At 38.5% G+C, this 18,559-nt stretch overlaps 1 protein-coding gene across 1 annotated transcript in view; it reads right to left on the bottom strand.

The window, feature by feature from the left end:
* GSG1L (GSG1 like) overlaps positions 1-18,559 on the bottom strand; it is a 370,570-nt gene that overhangs the window by 78,031 nt on the left and 273,980 nt on the right. The window contains exon 4 of the mRNA XM_074282771.1: positions 7,557-7,668. Within this exon, the coding sequence (XP_074138872.1) occupies positions 7,557-7,668 (112 nt within the window). The remainder of the gene's footprint in view (positions 1-7,556; positions 7,669-18,559) is intronic.

Raw genomic sequence — 18,559 nt, 5'->3', positions numbered from 1 at the left:
ATTCATACCTACAATTTAATCCAAATGGCTTTAAAAAATGTTATTCTAAAGGAAGAGATGAAGGAGCAAAATGGGGAGGTGTCAACTAAACTAGGTGAAAAGGATGAATCAGATAACAATGAAGTTAAGTACCATTCTGAGCAACAGGAGCACCTCCCATCTCCTCCCTCAATTAACCCTTCATGGGTGGAGCAAGAAGGAGGAGAGGAAGAGGCAGAAACACAAACAGAATTGCCTGTGAAGAAGCCTAAGCCTATGACAAGATTAGAAAAAGCATTGGTTAAAGCTAAGAGAGAAGGACAGGATATAAGTGATTTTATACATGCATATCCTGTGATTGAAAATATTGACTCTGTAGGTCAAAAAAGGAGAAGATATGCACCTTTAGATTTGAATAAAATTAAGGATTTGAAAAAAGGTTGTACCCTTTATGGGGCTACATCAGCTTATGTCAAAATGTTACTAGATGGTTTGTCTTATGAAGTCCTAACCCCGAATGATTGGAAATCCATAGCAAGGACATGTCTGGAACCTGGAGAAAATTTATTATGGCTTGCGGAATTTCATGAATTATGTAAAATTCAAGTCAGATGCAATTTGGAAATAGGAGTTAACACACAATTCACTTTTGAGCACTTAGCTGGTGAAGGTCAGTATGGAGAGAATTCGGAACAGATTAATTATACCATGACAATATATGAACAAATTGCTAAGGCTGCAATAAAAGCTTGGGGTGTCCTCCCTGGACAGAAAGATCGTGGAGAGGCTTTCACTAAAATACAGCAAGGTCCCAATGAACCTTTTGCAGATTTTGTGGGACGTTTGCAAACTGCTGTCAAAAGAACTATTGGAGAAAATGCAGCTACAGAAATAATGACCAGACATCTGGCTAAGGAGAATGCCAATGAGATTTGCAAAAGAATTATATGGGGATTAGACAAAGATGCTCCTTTAGAGGAGATCATAAGACGCTGTGCTACAGTGGGAACAAATGCTTTTTATACCCAGACAATGATGAATGTGGAGAGACAGAGTCCCTCCTGGCAAGGGCCTTCTAGAGAAACTCGGAGATGTTTTCAATGTGGAAAAATTGGACATCTAAGAGCTCAGTGTAGATTTGGAGATACAGTGAAAAGACAGGGTGAGAGAAGACCTAAAACCCCATGTCCAAAATGCAACAGAGGATTCCATTGGGCATCAGAGTGTAGAATAATTCAGGGAAATGGGATGAGGGGCCCAGGTCCAGGGCCCCAGGCAAAAAAGACTTGGGGCATGATGGCAGCTGATGTTACACCTAAAGAGCCTTTAGAAGGCCAGGACTCTGATTTAATCAATCAGCAGAGAAGCAATCACATGGCAGAAAGGGATTACCTGATAAGTCAGTCAAAAGGCAATCAGATTGCAAAAATGGATTACACTTGGGGAGAATACAGGCCTTTTAAACCAACAGGGCTGTGCCCAGTGCAAACAACTCCAATGTAATTGTCAGATGATGAGAAGAGATTTAGAAAGCGGTTAACTGCCTGGGAGAGAGGGTTTGCTTGTATTTCTTCAGCAGGAGAAGGAATCAGATGGGTGCCAACGAGTCATATTCACCTTGTCCATCAGAGAGAGACAGAAAAAGAGAAAGATCTCAAAATAAAGGAGAAGATCTAAGAAACATCTGACACTGAAAGAGCATGGATAATAAGAAGACTGTTAAAGAACTTTAAAAACCAGCAGGAATCATTGGACTTCCTCACACAAGATGAGACTAATGGACAATGGACTTATGGACATTTATAAATTTTCAATTTATGATTATGTTACATACTTCTAGCATGTGTTATGTTACTATGTTACTATATGCTTATGTAATTTATGTAATTATCTGTAATACTTCCCATATTGATGGATTTATGTTTCAAGATCATTTATGTAATTATCTGTAATACTTCCCATATTGATGGATTTATGTTTCAAGGTCATGACTGTCCTATGTTCTAAATCAAAAGAAAGGGGGAGATGTTAGGATTACTAAGTGAGAACTGAGGTTGTCTGGACAGTGACAAGGTGAGAATTCAGGTTTTCTGGACAATTACAAGGTGAGAACTCAGGTTGACTTGATAGAGGGGGCAAGCTCATTGGCTGGGGTGGTTCTTCCCAGAAGCCCTTGCATTATCCCACTCCCATTCTCTGGGAGAATAAAAGAGAGGACTCTCAGAGAAAGAAGAAGACTCTCTGCATTACATCAGGCCTGACGGGGCTCTCTGCAGGAAGGGAAGTCACTTCTAAGGACAAGAGTTAACAGCAACTGCCTGGGGACAACGGTTCATTTACAGGAAGAAGAATCTGTCGGAGAGATTTGAGCAGACACAGCAGATCTCTTCCCAGAGAGCGATCCAGCAGCTTCTAGAGACAACAGCTCGCTACACTCTCCTACATACTGTTGGGTGAATCCATGTCCTTCCTTCATAATTAGTCCATTAGATACTAGCCACAGAGAAACATCATGTTTATGAGTTCTTTATAGAGCATGGACACCTGACTAGAGGACAGGCTAGTCTTTGTCTATCTATGGATGTTCAAAAAGATATGGGGTACTGGCCTGAGATGATTGATAGTCAGGGATGGCATTCACTAGGCTAACTAGGTTCTTGACTGAAAGGGTGGCTCTGAGGTTCCTTCTGCTTCTACTCCTCAAGAATGATAGTTGAGGGGAAAAGCAGGCTCCTTGAAGTTGGGGACTATTGGGGTGAGAAGAATAGGGTTGAAAGCACAGGTTGCCAATGAGTGGGGAGATGGGGTGAGATTGGGCTGCTGTCCCTATATTCCATCTGGATGGAAATCCTGATAAACCACAGGAGTGGGGCAGAGGACAGGAAGGAAGGAGTAAGATGCGGGGATGGCAACTGAATGGGAAATTAACTCTGAAAAGTTTTGAGCTTGAACATGTTCAGTCATTTTCAGTCATGTCCTGCTTTTTGTGACTGCAATTTGGATTTTCTTGGTAAGGATACTCGAGTGGTTTGCCATTTCCTTCTCCAGCTCATTTTATAGATGAGAAAACTAAGGCAAATCGGATTAAGTGACTTGTCCAAGATCACACAGTTAGTGTCTGAGGCTGGATTTGAATTCAGAAAGGCTCCAAACCTGGTACTCCATCCACTCACACACAAATACAGATGAGCAGGTCTTGGTTTCTCTGTTTCCTCAGGAACTCAGAGAGAATATATTTACATTTATGATAGGTTAAAAAAAAATCATGACCAAACGGCTATAGAAATTGGCCTTAGGCCTTCTACTTTCCCCTTGACCCCAACCAATGAAGAAGACATAACATGTGCAGGTTTACTTTCCTCCTGCAGCAGAGTGGAGCACTGTTCACCAAAGCTGGATATTGTGAATATAGTATTTTACCAAAAGGATGCTAGAGATCAGAAACTGCAGATGTGCAAATGGACCTCTTTCTCCAGCTGGGAGGTCCAGATTAGGCTGCAATGAATCACTTATCTCTGCTGTGGTTTTGTTTTTATGCAGAAGGAAGACAACACTGGCTTGCCTCAAGGGAGATGATTTAGATAAAATGCATCCCTCTGTTTCTACAGTCCTGTTCTAGGACAATAACTACAAACTGATCTATTTCAAACTGCTTTATTAGGCCTTGGATTTTTATAGGAGAACACATTAATGGATTGCCTTGAAAAGCTTCTCTTGCTTCAATTCTGTAAGTGAGCTAATGGGGTAAACGCATTTGGATGCTAAGCCCCATGCGGAAGCATGGTGGTGGGGCAGCTCTTAGCCCCAAGGGAGGTAACTAATCTGCTGCTTCTCCTGGGTAACTGGAGGGCACAGAGTGGATAGAGGTAGGAAGATATAGGGTTTAACACAGCTGGAATCTGAAAAGAGCACAGGCGATGGAGAGGGAGCCACTATCTACTGTGCCAAGCACTCTTTAAACATAAAATGGCATAGCACAAATTATAGCTGACATTTATTTGAGAGGTTTTCAGTTTATGAAAACATTTTCCTTACAACAATTCTATGAAATAGGCATAATAAGTAATATTATCTCCATTTTACAGAATCAGAGAGGCTAAATAATTTAACCATCACAGTGACAAATCATTCTAGAGCTATGCCTTTAACTGAGGTCTTCTGACTTCTAGTCCAATATTATTGCCATTAGACCATGATAGTTCTCAGTATTATACATCACTGTATTCACCACCACCACATATATTTGCTGCAGGGGGGGAGGCATTCCATTTTGTGTGACCTTACTTTAAAAAGTAAATCCTTATAAGGATGACGCCAGCATCAGTCAGCTGATTAGATTGTAAGGTCCTTGAAGGCAGGCATTATATTTTGCCTCTTTTTGTATCTCTAGTCCTTAACATAGTGTCTGACACATAGTAGGAGGAGCTTAATGAATGTTTATGGATAGAATTAGAAGACCTTGGTTTGAATCATTTAACCTGTCTATGCTTTCCTCATCTGTAAGATTACATTCAATTCTCTTTTTTTTCTTTTAATAGTTTTTATTTACAAGATATATGCATGAGTAATTTTACAACATTGACAATTGCCAAACCTTTTGTTCTAATTTTTCCCCTCCTTCCCCCCTCCCAGATGGCAGATTGACCAATACATGTTCAATATGTTAGAGTATAAATTAAATACATATATTCAATTATTTTCAATGTACTCTCTAGCTCTAAAATCTATAATTCTTTAGTAAATGAGGTCAAGAGTGCCCCAAAGGAGCTAACCTGAAGCAAAATGGAAGAAATTAGCAGTCACTGGAAAGAGCCAAGAACTAGAGGGCGATAGAACATCTCATCCAAATAAAGGACAGATTAGAAATTAAAGTTAGGGACTGAAGGGAGTCTATGCTGGAAGGAGCTCATAAGTAGATTCAAGTCCCTAAGCAAGATGATGGGCAGTCACAGCTCATGGAGGACATGAAGAAATTGAAACCAGACTTTAAGAATTTGCCTGGTTTCTCAGCAGGAGAGGCTAATTTGGTGCTCCTCATACACAAAGCTGATCTTCTTCAACATGGTCAGCAGGACTCATGCATTGAGATGAATTTTTCTCCTACTGGGGGGAGGCTTGCGCTGAGCCATCCAAACCCATGCGTTCACAAGCAAGATGACAGTCAATAATGGTTGCAGTCTGAGCCTAGAGAAGCCAATGATTGCATCTTCATTAGCTCTGCACTCTTGGAGAACATTTCACTTCTTTCATGAAATCTGAACATCAATATTTTCATTAGAATTGCAGATTTTTAGAATGTTAGCATTGGAAGGGACCTTAGGGATCATCTAATTTACTGCCCACATCTACCGACTTCATTTTCCAGAACCAGACAGATATAACGAAGAATCCTGGAATCATTAAGAATCAGAAAACCTGACTTAAATCCTGATTCTGCTACATACTTAGTATTTGATTTTAGAGCACATCATAATCATGTCAAGCCTCAGTTTGCTGACCTGTATATTGTAAAATGTAATAATATTGGCGTATTGCCTCTCTCACAGAGTGGTTGTAGAGCTGGAAGGGCTACAGAAATGTGAGAAGGAAATGAGAAGCCTGAGCCTGAGAGGAATGAAATGACTTGTCCAATTAAGCTGGTTAGTGGCTGGGTTAAAAGCAGGACCAAGGTCTTTCACAGCTAGCATTCATTCCACAGCATTCTCCTGCCTCCCAGAAGAGTTTTCTTTCAATCCCTTAGCCAAATGTTTACAGTTCTCTTAATCTTATTTCAAGCCAATCCTCCCTCTCAGGGGACTGTTGCTGGCTAAAGCACTGAATCTTGACAAATGGCCCCACACATATTAAACAAGAGAGATGACATAGCAGAGCTCAGGAAGAACCCCCAAATGTGAGCTTTCTAGAGGGATGAAAAATGGTCCAAATCTATCTTCTCTGGGCTTCAGTGACAGGGAGAAATATATCAGCGCCAACACATCCCCACTCACTCAAGTCTGTATTATGAATAAATCAAAAAGAAAGTTGGTGACCCGCAGCCAGAAAAGCAGGAGAGCAGGAAGAATGAGCAGGAATCCTTCCATCTATAACCTCTCTGGCGGAAACATTCTCTACCCCAGAGACCTAAACGTTCTCCTCAAGAATGTCAGTAAAGGGGTGTAAGGCACAAGGACTTTTTGAGTGGGACAGCTACCGGCTACTCCCCTCTCCTGCTCTCTAACCCAGCTGAAGGGCTATTCCAGGGTCCACATCCTTTACTCCTAAGTGGGGATGGGAGGAGAAGACTCCAGTGAAAACATCAGAGATCATGGCTATAGAGTTGGATGGAAATCGAGAGGTCCTCTAATTCAACCCCTTCATTTTATTTATTAATTCATTTTAAAGATGAGAAAACTGTCACACAGTCAGTAAGTGGAGTTTGCACACATCTGACTGAGCCAGGGCTCTCAAATTACAGTTTGGAAAACTAGATGTTTTGGAAGGAATTTTCATGATCAAGTCCATCTGTTTTCATTTTATAGGTAAGAAATTGAGGCTTTAGGTGAATTACCCCAAATCCCACAGCTAGTTAAGGGGGGAACTGGCATCTAGTCCCTTGGCTTGGTTGAAATGGTTTATTCAGGCAGAAGAACTAGAAGACAAAGCCAGGTAAAGATGGTAGTGCAAGCCTTGATAAGGTTCTAAGCTTCAGGGAAGTCGCTTCAGTCAGCTGCTTGGCACTGTCCACACTTCAGATTCCAAATCTGACAAATTCTTTAGACTTAAACTCCCTAAGCAACAACTTCTCCTCTTAGTCCCATTGATTTCCTCCCAACTTGGGGCCTCTCCTCTCTTGCTTCAGATAAAGATTTCTTTTCCCCCAATATTGGTGATAATGGTCACTAATTACAAGCACATGCTGGCCTTCCCTTGGATGGACCCTGACAGCTGCAATTGGCTTTGTGATTCCAAAGCCAGGGTGCTTCCACTACTCCGTACTCAGTCTCAGATGGACTCTGAGCCCCTGAATTGCCTTGCTGAGATTTAGTTTGGTACTGGAGGATTCCTTATGACTCTCACACTCCCTGCCAAGGTTCCCTGCTCCCACCCTGTTTCCCCTGCAAAGTTTACGTGCCTTTGTTAATAACAATAATAACTAAGATTTATATAGTCTTTTAAGGTTTACAAAGCACTTTACCCATAATATTTTTTGGCAGGGAAATCTCTACCCATGGAGCCATAGTGAGAGGTGAAAAGGTGCAGAAGCGTCATTGTCAACAATAATTGTATGCTCTTTCTCCAGTTTTGTGAGCCTGTGACCTACTCCATATGGATCACACCAAATGGATCTGACCAGATGTCACAGAGGTACGGCATTAACAAGAGCTCCGAGGTAAAGACACTGAGGATCTAAGAGATGGAGTGACTTTGCCCAAAGTCATTTGATTAATAAATAACAGAGACAGTCGTTAAACTAAGCCCCTATTTTCTGGTACCAAGTCCATTGCTCTTCCCACTGTGACTCTTTAGAGAGAAGAAAAACAACCTGCTCTGACATTTGCCTGAGGGAGGTGCCATCACAAGCTGAAAAGGACACACACCAGAAAGACCAGCCGTAGTCCCAGGAGTGAGGTCTCCAGTCTTCAGGTCCCAGGCTGACCGTGACTTGGAACACTTGAGTGTACATCATATGGGCGACCATTCCCAGGAGACCTGGAGAGCAGGAAGCAAAACAAGACACTGTCAAGAAACCAAAACTCACCTCTCTCCTTGACCACCTGACAGCCTGTTCAGTCTACCACAACAACCTCTGCTTCCCTAGAATTCCTCCAGGGCTCTCTTGCTTGTGTCTGACCAACTTAAGCCTTCCCATGCTTTCAGTGACTGATTTTCAGTTTAACTCTGTTTCATAAAAATATCCTTTTTATTTTATGAAAAACTATAAGCTTCCAACTTTTGTGCTTGTGCAATGCTGTTCCCATCACCTAGAATTAAATTCAACAAATAAATGCCTAATATGTGCAGAGCTGCCGTGGTAGGTATTAAGGCAGATATAAAAATAATTACAATGTGGTCCCTGCCTTTACAGATACTTCTCCCCATCCCAGTGCTGGCCAATGCCTGCTGACATACTTCAAGACCTGGCTCCACTGCAATCCTCTCCTTTCCTGATTCCCCAGGCAGAAATGAGCTTTCTCTCCTTAGACCTCACATTATACCTTGCTTGTAATACTTCTATGTATTAATCATGCTCCATTTTATATTATAGTTATTTTTACACTTTCCTTATCTTCCTCTACCATATCATAAGCTCATTGAGTACAGGAATTCTTTCTTATTCATCATTGTATTATTCCTAACCACCACCTCCACCACCTCCACTACCCAGAACTATGCTTTGCACACAGTTGGCACTTATAATATCACAGAATCAAGGAATCAGAAAGCTGGATGGTACCTAAAAGAGCATCTTGTCTAACCTTGTTTTACAGAGGAGGGGCGGGGGGGTGGGAAAGGGGGCAGAATCACTTTCCTAAGGTTTTATGGTTAGTAACCTAACTGGGCCACAATTCAAATGCAACTCCCCTCCCTCTCTACCCTGTTGCCCACATCAATGTATAATAATAGTAATAATTATTATAATAATTATAATAAGAACATTTGCGTAGTAATTTAATATTTGCCATGTGCTTCACAAATATCTCATTTTATCGTGACAACAACACTGAGAGGCAAGTGCTATTATTACCCCCTTTTCATAGAAGGGAAAACCAAGGCAGTCAGGTTAAGTAACTGAGTCACATGACTAATTAGTGTCTGAGGTCACTTTTGAACTCAGGCCTTCCTGATGCCAAGTCTAGGATTCTATCCATGGTGCCCCCAGCTGCCTCTGACACAGAGGGAGAAATGACTTCCTTGCAATCACATGTTACTGTTGGATTTTTCATGTTCATGTTCAACTCTCCATGAGCACATTTTGGGGTTTTCTTGGCAAAGGTGGTGGAATGGTTTCCCATTTAATTCTCCAGCTTATTTTACAGATGAGGAAACTGAGGCAATGCTGTGACTTGTCCAGGGTCACACAGCTAGCGTCTGAGGCCAGATTTGAATTCAGGAAGATGAGTCTCTGGTTCTCTGTCCACTGAGTCACCTTGTTGCCCCAAACATGGTGCCGAGTCACATGGTAGCAGAGCTAGAATTCACACATAGTCCAAGGCATCTTTTCATTTAAGAAGAATGTGCTTTGAATTCAATGATGTCCTTCATGAAGCATGTGTGAGAACAAGGGGAAGGGAGAGAATAGGGGATAAACATGGAAAATCTAAGTTACTTTAGTTCAGGCTCTAGTCTCTACCCTAGTCTGCTGAGTCCCCAGTCCCATACAACAAGGAATATACAGTTTCTGAGCTCTATCTCACAGACTGGACTAAAACTTCTTTCTCTGATAAAACTTCTTCTGGGAGCTAGGATACATTCATCCCTCAGCTATGCAGTACATACCTAATGCCAATGAGAATACTCAGGCTTTCCCATCACTAGCTAAGGTACTGGTTAAGAGTTTTTCTCTTTCTCCCTAAATATCTGGTGAATGAACGAGTGGTTTGCAGGTAGAGTCTAATCCTAGGACCTAGAACAGATTTTAAAAATAATTGTCCCAGAGCGGACTGAACTAGAATAAATATAGGGCAGCCAAGACTTGAATGGACTTCTTTGACTGTGGTGCCAAAGACTGTTGCCTAAAAGACCTATATGTCTTTTGCCTAGGTTCTTGGATAGGTACCATACTACAGGACAAGCTGCTCTCTCTATAGACAGACACAGACATATAGACAGACTATACACACACACACACACACACACACACACACACACACACACACAGGAATAAAACTTTGTGTATTCAGGGTTTCAGGATAGGGAGAACAAATGGGTTAATTCCTCTTCTCATTGCCTCTGGACAACACCAAATGTACTCTCCTCCCTTCCCTCTCTCACCCCACTCCCCACAGGCAAAAAAAAAATTAAAAAAAAAAGCAGAGAAGGGAAGATAAAGATGGAAAAGAATATTATTCTGGAAGAAATCTCATGTTCTCAGAAGACACAGGAGGAAGTTAGAACATCATAAAATATTAGAGCTAGAAAAGAGATTAGAACACAGAATACAGAATATTAAACTAGGGAGAAGATTAGAGATCAGTTAATCCAACTCTCTTATTTTATAGAAGAGAAAACAGAGGCTCAGACAGGGAAAATTATTTTTTCCTCCTTAGTTCACAGCCAGCACATGGTAAAGCCCATATTTTCTGATTTTCTTCCCAAGTCCTGCCTTTCATCAAAATAAAGAACTGGACCATTATTTCACCTGGTGCTTCTGACCTCAAGCCCTATTAGCAGCATATCAGTAGCACTCTACAGTCTCTAGGGACCCAAAGCATTTCTGGCTGATCCAAGCTCATCAGTGACCAGTGGCTATCAACCAAATGCCCTCCAGAGCCTACTACTGCCATAATCAATAAGGATGTTCTTGCTCTGACACTGGTCTTAGCATTTGGAGATCTCTCTTATACCTGGCTGAAACTGTGAAATTCTATTAATTCAGAATGATTAAGAGGAAAGTTAGGGTGACTCGTCAAAAAAAGATTTGATTACTAGACATCATTAAAGAAAAAAAATTCATCAATTTTATTTTTTAAATTAGTCATCATCGTGGATGTGACAACTAAAAAATAGGCTTAGGTTTTTTCCTAGAAATTAAAAAGTGGTATTAATCTTTTTAAAAAGATATACATTATATAATCAAGGTAAAAGTATTTTAACACAAACCTATTTCTAGATCTAGAAAAATAATTATACCTGATATTTATATAACACTTAAAGATTTGCAAAATATAGAGACTGAAGGCATGGTAACATAATCCTTAATTTCTTAAATCTCTGTAAAGGCAATGACTTTTAGGCCTCTTTGTATCATAGAAAACTTCATGGACCTTACAGTTAGAAGCTCTGCCACTCCCATCTAAAAATGTGGGCAAATTACTTTACTTTGTGCCATCTCAATTTCCAGACCTGTAACACAGAGATAATAATATTCATACTACATCCTCCACATAATTGTTTGGAGCAAAGTTATTTATAAATTGTAAAGTGTTACTTTTTTAAGTAAGTCTTTTTCTTTTGGACCTGGACCTATGATTTCATTGGAATATAAAACTTCTAATGAGGATATATAGATGAGCATGTGTTCTGCAAATTATGGTATTCAAAAACTCTCTGGGGCCATGAGAGTCGACTCTCCCCAAGAGAAAGGACTTTACCCTAAGTCTTTGGATTCTAAAGACTAATTATCTAAATACTATACCATATAACTCTCAAATTATTAGAGTTATTGTTCAGTCATTTTGGTCATGACTTTATGACTCCCTTTGGGGTTTTCTTGGAAAAGATAGTGGAATGATTTCCTATTTCTTTCTCCTGCTCCTAAGGCAAACAAGGGTAAGTGACTTGTCCAGCATCACACAGCTAGTGTTTGAATTCACAAAAATGAATCTTCTTAATTCCAGGCCCAGTGTTCTGTCCACTGTGCCACCCAGCTACCCTTCAAGCTATTTTTATTATGACCCAAAAGCAGAGGACTACCCTCTGAATGAAGAAGATCTATATTCACATCCTGCCTTTCATAATGATTAGCCATGGGACTTCTCTGTACCTCAGTTTTCTCATTTGCAAAAGGCGGGGTTTGGACTAGACCTCTGAAGTCCTCTCTAACTCTAAATCTATGATTCTATGATCCTAGCTCAAAGCTTACCCAATACATGAAGATCTAGGTTTACACAAAAGATAAATTAAGAGACTGATTGATTTACAGAAAGAAAAATTCACAGTAGGATTCCTTTAAATAGAGCGCTCCCCGAGTGCATTTTGAATGATTCAACTTACAAAAATTTGATTTACTCTCATCTTTTCAGTAGCAAATGTATTTTGGAAAAGCAAGGCATAGCTATAAATCTTTGAAAATCTACAGATGAAAGAATCATTTCTAATTCATTCCTGAATACAAATCATGGGCACCATATCTGAGCTACTGCAACTGCAATTAGCAGGGTTCACATTAATGAGGTTCCCCTGTCATTTCAAGAGGATCCCTGGCAGAGATACTAAAAATGGAATCTACTCTTGTTAATCTTTGTCATCTCATGGTTTCCAGATCACCCATGTCAAGGACAAAGGGTTCAAAATTTTGACACAGAAAAGATAGGGAGGAAGAAGAACCCCTGAGTTCTAAGATGTAACAGGAATAAGGAAAAATGGTATCTGGTTCTCATCAGAAGGATACACAGGTACCAGAATTTGTACCTGGCTCAAAGATGCATCATGATGGCCAGCAACTCCCTGCAGAAAGGCCCTGGGGGTGACTATATGCTAACATGACATAACAAATCAGGAAGCATGCTTTTTTTTTTTTTTTTTTTTTTTTGGGTTGGTATGTGAGATGTGATGAAGAGTTTCCTAATACATACAAATGTGACAATATACTACCCATTTTCTAGTGGATCATCATGGAAAGAGTCAAACCACCCAAAGGAATGAGGAAGAAATAGTTCTCTGAGAATTAAGTCTTTGCCACCACAAAGAAAGTTGTTGGAAATATTTTAGAACACATGGGTTTTTTTTCCCTTTTTTCTTGATCATCTTGGAAAACAGACCTAATTGTGGTATTGTTGGGTCACAGGAGATACATGATTTTATAGCTCTTTGGGCATAATTTCAGATTTTTCTCCAAAATGGTTGGATCACTTCACAGTCCCACCGAACAGTGTATTAATGTTCCAATTTTTCCACGTCCCCTTCAACATTTGTCATTTTCCCTGCTATCATTTTAGCCAACATGATAGGTGTGAGATGGAAATGTTAGCTCCTAAAGCAGACATCTGAAGAGTCCTTGAAGTAAGAAATCAAGCATTTTAACATATGTTGAGTCACATCAATGCCTTTGAATCCTGGGGACGAGAATGTTGAGGGGAGGTTAATGGCTAATCATCTTGCTTGAAACCTCCTTTTATTTCATCTCTCAGAAAGGCAGAAATCTCATTCCTGTGCACATTGTCTTGGTGTGATGCCTTGAGCCCTGATTACCTTGTCTGAGGGACCATATTCTCCCATTTGGAGATGCCATCTGGGGGAAAGAAAGAAGTTATGGTGATAAATACAAATGAAGGTTCTGTATTTCCATCTGGCCCATCTTTATTGCTTTCTGTCTTGAAGTGTTTATGCTAATGCTATGTTTCGTTTAATTAAGATATCAAGGTGGGAGCTGATTAATTAATTTATAACCATGCTTATTATTAATGTTGTCTACAGATATTACTCAGAATGTTCAGGTATAAATAAACATTCTTGCATTTTATTGGCAGCAATATAGAGATTATCACCATATTATCAATATCATTCATTTTTTCAGTCTACAAATATTTATTTCTGTGTACAATGCACTTGTATCTGGAGCTAGGTAAAAACGTCTGTCCTTGAAAAGCTTACAAAAGCAAAAAGAATGTACACAGATTACCATGATACAAATTAGAATGTGTGTATTAGAAGAATAAAAAATGCTCTTAAAAATGCTTTGATGACAAGGGAATGAAAATAGACAACAGGATCAGGGAAGTCTTCTTAGAAGAAATAGCGCTGGAATTGGGCCTTTGTGGATAAGTGTGATCTCAGAAGCTGGGTTCTGATTGACTATAGATAGGGATCTGAAGAAAATAAAAAGTCTAATTAATTGCCCAGAATTTTCAAATACTCTGATATTTGGTATCATATAAACCAAATAGCTGGACATTTGCTTGAATCTTGCAATTTTCTTCCGGGTCTTTTTCTTCATGCAGATTTGGCTCTGCTACTCTCTGATTTTGGGCCTAGGTACATCTGTACAACTACTTCCAGAAAAATGATATCTATTATATGTTCATAATTCTCCTCTGGTTCAACTTTTGAAAATTATCTAATCTTTGAAATGTTTTACAATCTTTCTGGTGAGAGCATTCTAGAGTTTTAAAAGTTCATCTTCACATCTAATCTAAATTTTCCTTGCTGAGTTAATTTCTTGCTCTTCCTTTGGATGAAATGAGAAGCAGATGGTCAGCATCTTCCTTATAATAACCTTTCATAAGCTTGACAATTAGTGAGTCATGTTCTCAATCATCTCTTCTTCAGACTAAATCATTTCAATTATTCTGACCTTTCTTTAAAGGTCCTATTTAACAACACTTTCGTCATTTTCATTGCTCTTTTCTGGACTCTTTCCTATTTTTCTGTGTGTCTTTCAAAGACAGTGCCTCAAATTGCATGTAGCAGTCTAGTGATAGACTAATAATTTCTAAGTAAAAAATTCACTGCTAAACTCTTGCAGACAATTCTTATTAATGTCATATTGCCTTTTAATAATTACACTATACTACAGAGTTCAACTAATTCATAGTGAATCCTGTTTTTTTTCCAAAGTAGTTTTAACTTTTCCTCATATAGTGTCCCCTCTTCCTACTCCATATACCTTTAATATAGGCTTCAGGGAGGGAGTAACATTAAAATCGCAAGTCAAAGAATAAGGCTGACTCTTAAGCAATGGACCTACTTTCAAACCATCACTGATACCATAGCTACAGGAAAATGCAGTTCCAAATAACTAATTTATTAATGAACTTTTGAAATACCCATAGATACCTAGTCATCCTCTATATTGCATCTACATAGTTAACTTTCTATCTTTTATCAAAGATTAACTATATACATACATACATTTTCTTTTATCAAAGATTAACTATATACATACATATATGTATACATATATATACATACAGACATACATATATATAAAAGGTCTCCCCAAATCCTATCTCTAGTTCTGATCTTCTTACTAAACACCAAACCTATATTTCTAACTGCTTACTGAGCATTTTCATCTGGATGTCCTGCCAAAGACAATGTCAACATGACTAAAAATCAATTAATTATCTTACCTTTCTCTTGAACCAGCTATACCTCTTGATTTTCCTTGTTGTGCTAATGGTACTATCTATTATCTCAGTCACCTAGATACAAAACCTTGGAGTCACCTTTGATTTGTCTCTTTCCTTCACATTCTGCCTCCAATTCTAACTAGTTATCAAGTTTTATTATTTCCTTACTCTTTCACATCTACTCCTCTCTAACCATTCCCATAACCATCACCCTGTCCAAATCCTTATTACATTATCCTTAGACTGCTACCTTATAACTACTTTTCCTGTCTCCAATTTCTCCTCTTTTACACTCTATGCTACAAACTATAGCTACATTAATCTTTCTAAAACAACCATGATGACATGTCACTAATGACATGATGATGTCATTTCACTGCTGAAAAAATTTTCAATAACTCCCCAATGTCTTCATGATAAAGGTCAATCTCTTTAACCTGGCATCTAAATTGCTCCACAATCTGATCCTAAACTGATTTCCTATGTTAACTCCCTCTATAAAGTACCATTGGAATTCAGAAAAGGAAGACATCTCTTCATACTGAGAGGTTGAAAAAAGATGTCATGGAGGAGGGATCATTTGAAGTGGATCTTGAGGGTTAAAACCATTTCCAAGTCATCTCAAAGCATCATTCTTACGGAAAATTATATTGAATTGCAAACAACTGACTTACAAATGAACTTCTGGAAAACTGCTGTGTTACAGTGTCTGTCCCAAAGTTTATATATTGATGCTCATTATCAACTCTGGCAGTTTTTTTGAATAACTGAAACTAGCTTTGGTGGACCTTCCCCTCTACTATGTTTTTTCCTACTGAAATCTTTCTTTTTTCAAACCTTTTTTTCAAAGCCCAGATCAGGTGCCATGTTCCTATGAAAATTTCCTTCCTATCTTCATTTCTGTCTCTTTTTCTCTTCTCCTTCCCTCCCCCTCTCTTTTTTCCATTCCACTTTCCCCCCCCCTTTTTTCTTCTTTTCCCCATCATTTTCATCTTTCTCATCATCCTTCCATTGGAACCTTTATCCGTGACTCTGGGATTCTGGACTATGATAAAGGAACTTCTTTCTTATCTTACCCAGAATCTGACCATTTGAATTTCCTGGCCATTTCCACACAATGCTACCATGTGTGTTATTGTTGTTGTTGTTGTTTACATGTTACATGAGGGCAAAGATTGTATTGTTTTTCAGTTTTCAATATCTATAAGTAGCATGATGAATAGCACAGAGTAGGTTCTTTAATGTCTGTTGATTAAGTAGCATTGCGTGCTGTAATGTAAAGTCTCAGGTCGTGAGTTCAAATAGTAGTTTTGCTATTTTCTAGCTATATGATTCTGGGACAAAATATTTTCCCTCTGCTGGCCTCAGTTTCCTATTCTTAAAAATGAAACGATTGGGGGCAGCTAGGTGGCGCAGTGGATAGAGCACCAGCCTTGAATTCAGGAGGACCCGAGTTCAAATCTGATCTCAGACACTTAACACTTCCTAGCTGTGTGACCCTGGGCAAGTCACTTAACCCCAGCCTCAAAAAAAAAAAAAAAATGAAGAGATTGGATCAGATGATCTTTGAAGTCCCTGACTTTGAAATGAATTAAAATACTTCAGATATCAGTATGCAGTAAAGCACTTTAAAATCCTTAAAGCGCCACATAAATGTCATCAATTTTTATTATTATCATAAGTATAAATTATTATCAATCATAAATCCCAATCTCAATGAGAAAAATACTTGAGATAATAGTTCATCTTTGGGTAGGGACATTTATTTATTTATTCATTTATCTGTTTATTCATTCACTTATCTATTTATTTATTAGTGGTATAATTTAAGGGAATGAAGACATGCCTGTAAAGACAGGCAGACAAACCCAAGAACTTAAATTAGCTGAATTAAAAATAACCTCCTTTCAGAGCCTCTCTATCTACCTACCCAAGTCAAAGAGCTCTTCATTTCAATGGATGGATAGAGATATTAAACATTTATCTCTTTTATGATCATAACAACTAATATATATGTATATGCACAACGGTACACACTCATACACAAACGTGTGTCTGTATTCATAATTTTATGGTTTAAAAAGCATTGTACTCATAATAACCCTTTGAATTTGCAAAAATTTGAATCCTTATTTCACAGATGAGGAAACTGAAGACAAAAAACTTATAGGACTTTAAATTGTGTGTCTTGTGACTCTCAATGCAGAGCTCTTTACTAATGATAACTGACACTGATTTGGAAATATTTACAAAGCATTTTTTATAAATAGCTCTAATGAAAGCTTCACAACAATATTACAATATTAACTATTAACTTGTATTAACTGAGTCAGAATCTGAAGAACAACTTATATATCAATAGCATTTAACATTTTACAAAAATGCTCCAAATCACTAATGATTAGAGAAATGAAAATTAAAACAACTCTGAAGTACCACCTTACTACTCTCAGATTTGTTAAAATGACAGGAAAAAATAATGATAAATGTTGGAGAATATGTGGGAAAACTGAGACGCTAATTCATTGTTCGTGGAGTTGTGAAGTGATCCAACCATTCTTAAGAGCAATTTGGAACTATGCCCAAAGGGCTACAAAACTGGGTATACCCTTTGATCCAGCAGTACCACTTACTGGGTCTGTATCTCAAGGAAATCATAAAGAAAGGAAAAGGATCCACATGTGCAAAAATGTTTGAAGCAAATCTTTTTGTAGTGGCAAAAAAATTGGAAAATGAGTAGATGCCCATCAATTGGGGGAATGACTGAATAAATTATGGCATATGAAAGTAATAAAATATTATTGTTCTCTAAAATTATGAACAAGCTGATTTTAGAAAGGCCTGGAAAGATTTACACAAAGTGATGCTAACCAAAACAAGAAGAACCAAAAATACAAGATTGTGTGATGATCAACTAAAAAAGACTTGGTTCTTCTTAGCAGTTCAGTGATCCAAGGCAATCCCAATAAACTTTGGATAGAAAATGCCATCTGCGTTCAGAGAGAAAACCATGGAGACTGAATGTAAATCAACACATTATAGCTACATTTTTTTCTTTTTCTTCTGTGTTTTTTTCCTCTCATGATTTTCCCCTTTTGTTCTGATTTTTCTTTCCCAACGTGATTCATTAAAAATGTGTATTAAAATTAATGTACATCACTGATACATTGTTGGTGGAGTTGTGAAAGAATCCAGCCATTCTGGAGAGCAATTTGGAACTATGCCCAAAAAGTTGTCAAACTGTGCATACCCTTTGATCCAGCATTGCTGTTATTGGGATTATATCCCAAAGAAATACTAAAGAGCGGAAAGGGACCTGTATGTGCCCAAATGTTTGTGGCAGCTCTTTTCGTAGTGGCTAGAAACTGGAAGATGAATGGATGTCCATCAGTTGGAGAATGGTTGGGTAAATTATGGTATATGAAGGTTATGGAATATTATTGCTCTGTAAGAAATGACCAGCAGGGGGAATACAGAGAGGCCTGGAGAGACTTACATCAACTGATGCTGAGTGAAATGAACAGAACCAGAAGATCGCTGTACACTTCAATGCTGTATGAAGATGTATTCTGATGGTAGTGGAAATCTTC

This window comes from Sminthopsis crassicaudata, chromosome 1, assembly GCF_048593235.1.
Source record: "Sminthopsis crassicaudata isolate SCR6 chromosome 1, ASM4859323v1, whole genome shotgun sequence".
Lineage (NCBI taxonomy): Eukaryota > Metazoa > Chordata > Mammalia > Dasyuromorphia > Dasyuridae > Sminthopsis > Sminthopsis crassicaudata.
Note: the sequence above shows the minus strand (reverse complement) of the source record. Positions and strands in the feature narration are given on the sequence as shown.